The following is a 10,000-nucleotide window of genomic DNA, read 5'->3' as shown; positions in this document are numbered from 1 at the left end:
TTCCAAACACCAGTTTGTACTTAAGATTTTAAATGTGTTGTCTCCTACATAGCGACCGGCTAGAGACCAAATCTTTTGTGAGTGAAATCAGTGGAAGAATTACGAAGACGATAGCATGCCACCCGCTCCAAGTAAACGACCAAAAGCGTACGGGACTAGTTCAAAGGTCAGACTTTTCCCAGCTCCGGTTGGAGAAGACACAAACAGATCTATGCAAGACAGATATTCTTGAATTATTTTCCTCTGATGGTCGTGTAATCGGAATATCTAGCATGTTTGAAAATCACGCTTCACTGCTTGTGGCAAAGTTTGATTGACAACTTTATCTTCTGGGGTCCACGAGGACTACTCTGATTGGCCTAGCTCAGCGACCCGTTTTTGGGTCGCTAAATAGTATGAAAAGTCCTTCGTTCCGCGCTTATGTAGACGAAGGACTTTTCGAAAGTCTAGATTTTATGGGGATTCCTTTATTCCTAGGACCGAATTCCGGCTTCTGTAGCCCAGGATTCCAGATTCTACATTTTAAAAAAAACTTTTTGTGGACTCTGGAATCCGGATTACCTTACATGGAGCGAAATTTCAACCCAATTGTGACAATATTCCTGTGACCTTTCGACGGTTTTTAAATGTGGCTAAATGCAATTTAGGCAAAGTTAAACTTAAGGCATGCATTCCAGCATGCTTTGATACTGTGGGGGCGCCCCACAGCTTGCAGGGCCACGTGGCATCTGTATGTTTTGTCGCGCGCACTAAGTCGCTTCACTACAATGTGACTGGTGCCAGGTGGTGGACCGTGGTTGGGTTACCATGGTTACCTCCTGGTCATGTCCGGTGGCGCGCCGGCATGACCACCTTTAGGCACCTTATTCCACACTCATCTGTGCCGATGAGTTTAAAGATTGGAGATGGTAACAACCCATGCTTAAGTCAATTTGTTCCGTTTTCACCATAATAGAGTTAAGATAATTTTTTCGAAATGCTCAAAATGGTTATCCCCTCTGCAAAAGATGTTCTTTGAAATACTGTATCTCACATTTAGCCTTGATTTTGCGTTCAGTACATTCTTTTATTCAAAGCGAGTCGAAAGCAAAGTGTTTTGTGGTGGTAAAAAATTATTAGTTCACCCTTCGTGTAAATGAAAACTAATTTTCTATAACAGACTTCTCAATCAGGCACGCTATGAAAAGTGGACGAAAGGAAACTAAATGACTTACGAATGTCACGGCGCGCACTTAATCATGTTTATTAATTCTTTTTTCATCACTTTTATTTCTCACAGGAAATATAATTTTTTCTGGCTTTATATATCGCCATGACGTACAAGAATGTTGGTACAGTTTAACCTCCGCGTGAATGAGAATCGCAAGATACGCAGCCCCTCGCGTGTCCCCGCTTGTTATCGCGCTCACCTCGCGTTTCGCCGCTTCCTCGCTGAAGATATTTCGCGTGATTCCCAGGCGCTGGGGAACCCCAAAATCTAGAGCTTTCTAGCAGGCTTTAAAATGTAGGTTATGCTTCGTGCTGTACAAAGTCAACTTGTAAAAAATATTTGTATTTTCAATTCCTTGAAGAAATGCTATTTTAGATAGTGGATTTAATCGCTAGATCGTGTGAAAATATTTTTTTTGCAGGAATTTAATATAAACAACAAATATTCAATCGTAAATATAGGAAATATATAATTCAGGGAAATAGATTGTATTTTTTTGTATTACATAGACTTTACTGCTTTACGAATTAATTCATTCCTCGCAGCCATTAGAAAAAAGGAAAACGAGTGGGGACGTTGATAATTGGGTAAAATGGAAGCTTGTATTTTTTTGCAAAGGGACCACAACTTCGAGATAAGAGGGACTTTGAGATCTACGACGCGGTCGTGAACGAGAACGCCACAAAACAATAATATCATTGGTCAACTTGCAACGCAACATTGTTGCGCGACAAGTTGCACGAAAAATGTGGCCCATATTACTAGGCCTAAACCCATACAAATTTAAAATGTCTCGAGAAATAGTCGAGGGTTGTAGTTTTTCAATTGCTTCATATTGCTGGCAAGGAGTGAGTGTAAGTTAGAGTAGCTTCGGTTTTCGCTGTCGTCAGACAATAACAAGAAAGCGTTTTAAATGAATTTGTATCGCGCACTTAACTTATCAAAGTATTTAAATAATAGTAGTACAATTTATATAAATGGCGAATCGTGGAGTAAAGTACCAGGGAGGAGTAGGTGTGGTTTTGGTTGTCGTCATACAATAATAAGAAAGCTTTTTAACTCTATGAATTTGTATCGCTGACTTATGAAGTATTTAAATTACTGTAGTACTATTTATATAAATGGTGAATCGTGGAGTAAAGTACAAGGGAGGGGTAGGTGAATTTGAGTAGCTCCCGTTTTGGTTGTCGTCATACAATATTAAGAAAGCTTTTTAAATCTATGAATTTGTATTGCCGACTTTTTAAAGATTTTAAATAATAGTAGGACCATTTATTTGAATGGTGGTTCCTGGGGTAAAGTACTGGGAAGGAGTGGGTGCGAACTGGGGTAGCTTCGGTTTTGGTCGTCGTCATACAATAATGAAGGAGTTGTATAAATTCTCATGGATTAGTAATGCAGAATTAACTTACGAAAATATTTAAATAAATGTGGGAACAGTTTATTCTTGTGAGCTTTTTGAATTATTATTGTGTGAAACGCGGGCTGAGAGACATCCAGTGCTGAATGCATTAGGGAATGCATTAAGTCCGAAAAAGGATTATTTTCCGTGACAACGCTGCTGGCGCGTGCGCGGAGCACCATCGGTAAGCAAATATGGTAACCCATCTGGTGCTGTTTATCGGCTCGATAGTGATTTACCCGGTGGATAGCGTTATGGCACCTTTTGAACACGGAGGCCTGTTCGAGAAAATTTGCTTTTGGTCACCGTACATCTTTGATATACTGGACAGCTATGTTGTGGTGAATTGCCATCTGCCTAAACAAGGTATCCGCGGACCGGTATCACGTGACCAGCTCATCGAGGTCAGTTAACTATTTTAAGTTGACCGCTGACCGTGAGGTACTGGGTTTCGATCTGACAACAGGCTCGAGCCCTGTTAACTTTTTGTAAGAATTTATATCCCGGGAGCTCCACTTTTAGGTTTGGCTAAATCTATATATCAATTGGCGTTCTTATTGTTATATTTACACCTTGAAAGCAAGCTCTTTCATTGTAGTGAAGACGCTAATCATATATTACTGAATAATTCCCTATGGATAGATGCAACATCCTTTCGAAAAACTGTCGCATCGTGCGGAGGACCTGGTGAGGGGATGGCGAGAAGAAGGCCAACCCGTTCTGGCCCTTGAATTCGCGATTATCCTGAATTGTTCACTATTATTGTGAATTTAGAAGACTGAAAGCTTGACATGGATTATGGAAATGGTCATATTTGTTTGAAAAGACAATCCAATTGTACGGACAAAGGACTCGTACCTGGGAATGTTGATCAACCCGTCACCTAACCACTCGACCACCTCACCGCTAGCTGCTCAGGGACAATATTTTAAACACTATTTGATGCTGTATTATCACTCGCCAACAAACAAAATTAAACACTACAAAAGGTCGGTTAAAATCAAAGCTTAGGCCTAAATTATTGGTCTAACTTAGGCCTGATTACTCTTCACCAGCGATATTCTATGGTAGACTTAAAAAAATGGTTTTTTTTAGAAAGGTGGTGTCTCGATCTTCAGTGGTAAAGCGGAAAGAAGCGGTTCCTGCAGAATAGAATTTAACCCACGGATATGATTTTTAGTGAATTCAAAGCAAATTGACAATTCAGGATAATCGCGAATTCAGGGCGAGAACGACTTGAGAATGCTGGAAGTAGATTGGCGGGAAGAGGTCTGGCACGTACGTAAGCACGTACGAAGCGCACGACCTTTCAGCATGGGCAATCGTTCTGAATTCACCCCCAACTTCCTTAAGCCCTATTTCGTTGCTGACGGAGAGTTGACGAGCTTCCTTTTCATGCACGTAATGAAATGCCAAATGAAGAATTCGTCAGTCATAAGTATCAGAAACGCCAGGGGTGACATCATCACCCATGTGAGAGGATTAAATATTCGAACTGGGGTTCGGGGTATAAAGTGATTTGCTCAGCTCAGAACAAAAAATCGGAGTTAAGGAAGCAACTTAAAAGTCCAAGCAAAGAAGCCAGGAAGAAACACAGACTTGAACAGGACTCGATCATAGAGCGGTTTTCAAATGAGTGTCGTAAAACCAAAACCAAAGCAATTACTTTGGCCAATCCAAAAGAACAGAGACAATCTGGTAAACCAATCAAACTCGAAGTAATTACGCGTAGCCGATACAAAGAGCGGGAAAATGTGCACGCGCGAGCCACGATTGGCTTTGGTTTCACTTCTGATTGGTTGAAAAAATGGCGCGAGAACTTTGAACCAATCAATGAGTGAAGTAATCATAAACCAAAGCAATTCGCTAATTACTTTCGACACTCAATTGAAAACCGCTCTAAGGCCTTTTGATTGTTATTGCTCTTTCATCGAGCTACCGAGTTCCATCCAGCACATCTCAGAAATACATGACGGGAAAAGACATAATAGTTCATTGATAATTGACGGGAACTACACTTTCCCAAATACAATCTCCTCAACTCCTTTTCTACTAAAAAAAATTTCGGGAGATCTTTGTCTTTTTTTGTTTCGATCCTCGTCTATTATATATGTAGCTGAAATTTTCACGCATGAGTTTTTGCACTTATTAAGTCACATGTTTAATATGTTTTGCATGAAAAAAGACGTTGAACGTTTTAAACCAAACTCAGTTACGTCCGCTGTGAAAGTAAGAAGAAGCAGTGTAAAGAGATCAATTTAACTCAAATAAAAGGCACTGGTTTCATTCTTAGGAATCCGCCTGAAGATTTCTCAGAAGACAAGAAACGAAGGTAACTTCGCTCAGTATTCTTTTACATATGTTAGTTCACCTGATATTTACGTTTGTTTCCATAGCAAAGAATTCTAGTCACATTTGCAATTTAGTATCTCCTATGAACAAGGACAAGGATTGAGTGTATTAGAGAGTAGTTCTTGGTTACCTAGAATTATTTTAGCTTGTAAAACCTTTCAAATTCATGCACTACTGCAACGAACTCATTTCTTAGTCATTTATGTTGTTTGCATTTTAAATAAGTTTACGCATCGATTGGCGAATTAATATCTTTTCTATGATTGGCAATCTTAGAAAAGATTTTTTGACCTCTCAAATGATTCAAATCATTATTATTCTGTGGCAATCAAAACGCATATTTGGACTTGATTTCAAGCGGATACTACATAATGTAACCGTGAAGTTTTTCAAATGTAAAAACATGTGGGTCTCAGAAAGCAGATAATGTATCATACGCTCAGCATCATGTCCCAGGTTTTTAAATCAAACTTGAAAATAGGCCCACAGAGCGTGCACGTGTTGCTTTAAATAAAGGCCACAATTTTACAACAATATGTCTTGCTATATTTCCCAAACATATAGCGTTACAAGTATCGAAAGAAAGCTTCGTTGATGCTGGGTTGTCATATTTCTGCGCTAAACACATTAAACGGTTAGAAACTGTCAAATTGTTATTTGCTTTTAAGCTACAAAAAACGACAGTATTCAAGAACATGTTGACCAGACAAACTGCAAGTGACAACTTTCGGAATCGCGTTGACTGATAGATAGAACGATAGTTTTCGTATCAGAATAAATAATCAATGCTTTAAGGACGGTGCCTACTATTGTTGTTGCGCATACGTTATGCGCATCTCGAGATACTCAGGTTTGCTATGGGTGCTTTGTATTTTAAAGTTTTTTACAAATATTATTCATCAATTATCTTTGAAAGATATGTGGTTACCCCCAATTTTCTCTTTGGATTTCAATAACTCTTGTTAAGATCTACAATTCCTGCATAATCATAGACTGGGGCAAAAATTGCTTGAATTAGTTTGCACCGTCTTTAAATCATCTTCTTGATCAGGGCTTGTCCCATTCACTAGCTTTCCGTTAAATTCCGCTCAAGCACTGCTTCATATCGCTGAAGGTAGCCATGGCGACACATCACGTGATGTTGTCCTACCAATGGAACGTACAAAACTTGGTGGAAAAAGTTTACGGAGGATTACGTCGCCTCGGCATCAACGCTTGGATGGATGTACACGACGGTATTTCAGGAAACATAAATGACAGGTGGGTTGAGATGGCAGAAAGACACAAACAGTTTTCACCTAATTAAACTATTGGCAAAAAAAAGAAAATAACATTGCAGATACTAGTTTTCAGGGATTCGTCGTCCGTTCATTCATCTACCCAATTCTATTGCTAGAACTCCTATCGTTATCGTAATCCTATCGTTATCTGGTATCATTACTACAGGGCTTTGGTCATCGACTTTCGCTTCACCTCACTTGACATTCCCGCTTTGCTCAAGTAAATCCAGCTCTCGTCTCATTCGTAATCAAGGTCTAACCCTCGTTTTGTTTGTTTTAAGCATGGCTCGTGGAGTGGATAACGCTGCCGTCATTTGCTGCTTTATGACAAGTGATTATACGGTGAGCGATCGTAATTTTTTAGGCCACTTTAACCTTCCAAACAAAATGCGTTTCTTTTGTCCATGAGGAAATTAATACATAGTAAAACCCCAGCAGTACTGTCGATAGGGTAAAGTGATGTATTAACCGACCCGATTAAATACTTAAGGTGTTGCATCTAAAAAACCACGCCTATTTGCAATCTCTGTGACGAAGCGTTAACTAGTGATTATTTTGTGATCTCGGAAAAAAAGGGGTGATGTAGCAGCCCTCGTAACGTGATTGGCTACCCTATCCGAAAACAAAAAACGAAACAATTTAAATAAGGAATTGAACTTAAAAACTATAGAAGCAGCTCACAAAATCAAACAATAGCTGGTTACGAGAGCTGCTACACTACTGAAAAAAAAAAAGACTGTTCCCTGTTTTTCAGAGAATAATGTATATATACAACGCAACATTTACTGGATTGTTCCGTTTGCTTTCAGGGTTCCAGGAATTGCAAAAAGGAACTGAACTACGCAGACGCCCAGTCAAAATCCATTGTGCCCGTTATGTGTGAGAAGGGCTTTAAAGCACAAGGATGGCTGGGTATCATCACTGCTGGTCTGTTATGGATCGACTTTAGGTAGAAAAGCAACTCCTTACTCTAGCTGAGGGGAGGCGTTTGCATCAGCCAGCGACGTAAGGCAATCACCGGTTGCCAACCATTGATTACCGACGATGATCCTCGCATAAAAGTCTTTAAGGATGGCATGTTTTCGAAAATTCCTTTTACGTTTCGGAAAAGTAACACAGGCTGTTTAATAAGCCAATATAAAAATACAATAATATTCTGTTGTCCCTCCAAAACTTTGCGTAAGCGTTGTTTTATTTTCTCTTGGGACTTAAAATGGTCCCAAGAGAAACTGGAAACAATGCTTATGCAAAATCTTGGGGGGACAAACATAGCGTATTATGATATTTTTGATATTGGCTAATTCTTCATTTGGTGAAAACGTGCGAGAATTTGCAATCATCTTTCATTAAAAATGATTCGCCAAAGCAGCAGGTTCTTCGCCATTCCGAAAGTTGTTACGTCAGCTTGTCAGTCTTTCATCAATCGATCAAGATTTTACGATCCGCATTCTTCTTAATCAAATGAGTGGGCAAAATGGTGAAAAAATAAACTTCGCTCATAGGTATCATTTCTTTGGCATCACGTCATCTTTATTGTGGCAATATAATGCAAAAATTGCAATAACTGGCCATCTGCTGTAATCGAAGAACCTTCGAGGACTTATACAGCTTGTACAAGATGGGTACTGAAGTAAGACGACTGGCAGTAGTTTCAGTCCCCGTTCACGCGTTTCTGAATATTTTCGACACTTTTCCCTCCGTTCTGTTTTAGCCCGCTAGCAAGCTCTCAAAAGCGAGGCGGCCTCGCCTCGCTTTGGAGAGCTTACTCGCAGGTTACCTCCGTCAGTTTTGCCTCCCGGGATACACAATGCGTAATGCGTGAGGACGGGGCCTTAATTCGCCTTCTGCTGCCGGATGAAATATAAGCTCCGGCCGTGTGTGTTAAGAAGAGTTTGTCATCCAGTTGTTCTGCTAAGATTCTGTTATGATCTTTCAATAGAGAGGGGACTGTGTTTGACAATTCTCTTACATCCCTTGCGAAGGAGATTGTTAACGCTCTGGATTCGGATGTGCCGGAGACTGCGATAAAACTGAGCAAATCGGAAATGCCAAAAGAAGCTGCCGCTGCATCAGTTCCGAAGGTGGACATCCAAAAGAAACCTGGAAGAGCGTTCTTACACAAACTGACAGGCAAATTTCTGGCAGAGTCAGGTAAAGTAGAGTTTAAAGAGCACGGAGGACTTAATACAGAATCTTTAAGGAAATCTCTCACCAAGCAATATTCAGTTAATCAATACTGTAACCTCTTTAAAACTTCTATCTTCATTAGATCTCATTGGGCTGGTTTGATGCCATTGCCATATGAAGCAGAACGCAATGGCTAGAAAAGAGCGTTGAAGACAACTTAGTTTTGTTCAACCTCGTTCCCAGTGCCTTTCATCTTCGGTTTCTGAGGAAACAGTGACACTCATATCGGGGAGATATCTGTTTACAAACATTGCTCTTGTTATTCAAATTTGCCAACCACAGGAACAAAAGACGTTTTGTTTCGACAGCCAATGGGGCTCTGGTTGGCACATTAATGACAATGGGTGACATCAACGATATCGTCCCTATAACAAAAAGCTCCTGGGAGCACCAACTGAGACGTTGCGAGAGATGCATAACTAAGCTAAAACAAGTCCTCACTCTACACCATTTATATACAGTATATATTTAAACGGAACAGCTAATTGGCTCCTCCGTTTTGGCCGGTTTAATCCTCTGGTTTTCAGTGCACCAAGAATCGTCACAGCGGAACATTTGAAATATACCGTGTCGGTCGTGTTTAACAAGATTATTTGTTTTGCTAAAACTCTTTTTCCTTTTTCCCATGATTTGCAGGCCAAGTGAAGTTTCACCCTGCGAGTGGCAGCCGCAGTACCCTGGTCCTGAGAGACATAGCTGAAGACACGAGTTACTGGGTTGAAGAAGGACAACCTAAGAGTGAGATCCACTTCTTCAAAAATTATGCGACCAACGGATATTTAGGTAAGAGAAGGTTTCTTGGGTTAAGAATCGTAGTTGTTAAGCTACCACTCGCAATATATTTTCAATTCGTGGAGGCGCAAAGCGCAATGAACGAGTAAAACCAGTTTGTATGGGGCCAAAGTTACTCCACAGATCCATCGTTTGATAGTTTTTCCAAAATGTGGGGTCGAGTTTGAAGTAAAAGCGAGAAACTCGCTCCTATATTAACTTTCGGCAGTGCATTTTAAGACCAAAGTTGCTCCAAGAAAAATGTTTTTGATTTTTAATAATAAAGAAAAACCCGTACCTTCTCGCGTAAAAAATACTAGGGTAACTCCTAGGGCGCGTTCGATTGACCGTATTCCGGAATAGAAGTTAGAAATCCTTCGCTTTTACAGAGATTCACATTAAAATTGTCAAACTTCCGCTTAAATGCTCTTTTAAACATATCTTTATTATCCTTGTTGCTTCAAAACGCCAAACATACATTTTAAAATCATCACTCCACGTAATCTCATTCCGGAATAGGGTCAATCGAACGCACCCTTAATGAACTCCGTCATGTTGGTTAGAATACCCGTCCACTTAATTTGCATGTGATTAGCTTCTATTGATGCCTCGTTGTTCAAAGGATGCCGCCACGAGAATACAATAGTGGCCGGGTATTCTAGAATCGCTTCAATTCGCATAACATATCGTTAGCGTTCACGAGTTCAACTATGGTTCACCTTTGATTCCGAGAGAGCTGGCCTTTTTGAAACTTTAAGTCTCTACTTGTACTTTTTCAACAACACCGTGAGTTTGCCA

At 40.1% G+C, this 10,000-nt stretch overlaps 2 protein-coding genes across 8 annotated transcripts in view; both read left to right on the top strand.

Annotated features, from left to right (window-relative positions):
- Positions 1-2,651, top strand: part of LOC138047017 (synaptic vesicle 2-related protein-like) — a 33,445-nt gene extending 30,794 nt beyond the window's left edge. For 2 of the 3 annotated variants that reach the window (XM_068893679.1, XM_068893681.1), the window contains one exon: positions 1,280-1,422. In XM_068893679.1, the coding sequence (XP_068749780.1) occupies positions 1,280-1,288 (9 nt within the window). In that variant the 3' untranslated portion in view covers positions 1,289-1,422. Of the gene's footprint in view, positions 1-1,279 lie in introns of all 3 variants that reach the window. The other variant, XM_068893680.1, reaches the window with a different exon arrangement.
- A 1,681-nt stretch (positions 2,652-4,332) lies between these two features.
- LOC138044766 (uncharacterized) overlaps positions 4,333-10,000 on the top strand; it is a 7,053-nt gene continuing 1,385 nt past the window's right edge. The window contains exons 1-6 of one of the 5 annotated variants that reach the window (XM_068891184.1): positions 4,333-4,944; positions 6,058-6,224; positions 6,526-6,586; positions 7,054-7,193; positions 8,184-8,395; positions 9,068-9,214. In XM_068891184.1, coding sequence (XP_068747285.1) covers positions 6,085-6,224; positions 6,526-6,586; positions 7,054-7,193; positions 8,184-8,395; positions 9,068-9,214 — 700 coding nt within the window. In that variant the 5' untranslated portion in view covers positions 4,333-4,944; positions 6,058-6,084. Of the gene's footprint in view, positions 4,945-6,015; positions 6,225-6,525; positions 6,587-7,053; positions 7,194-8,183; positions 8,396-9,067; positions 9,215-10,000 lie in introns of all 5 variants that reach the window. The other 4 variants (XM_068891185.1, XM_068891183.1, XM_068891186.1 and 1 more) reach the window with 4 other exon arrangements.

This window comes from Montipora capricornis, chromosome 4 (genome assembly GCF_036669925.1).
Source record: "Montipora capricornis isolate CH-2021 chromosome 4, ASM3666992v2, whole genome shotgun sequence".
Lineage (NCBI taxonomy): Eukaryota > Metazoa > Cnidaria > Anthozoa > Scleractinia > Acroporidae > Montipora > Montipora capricornis.
This window is presented reverse-complemented; position numbering and strand designations above follow the sequence as displayed.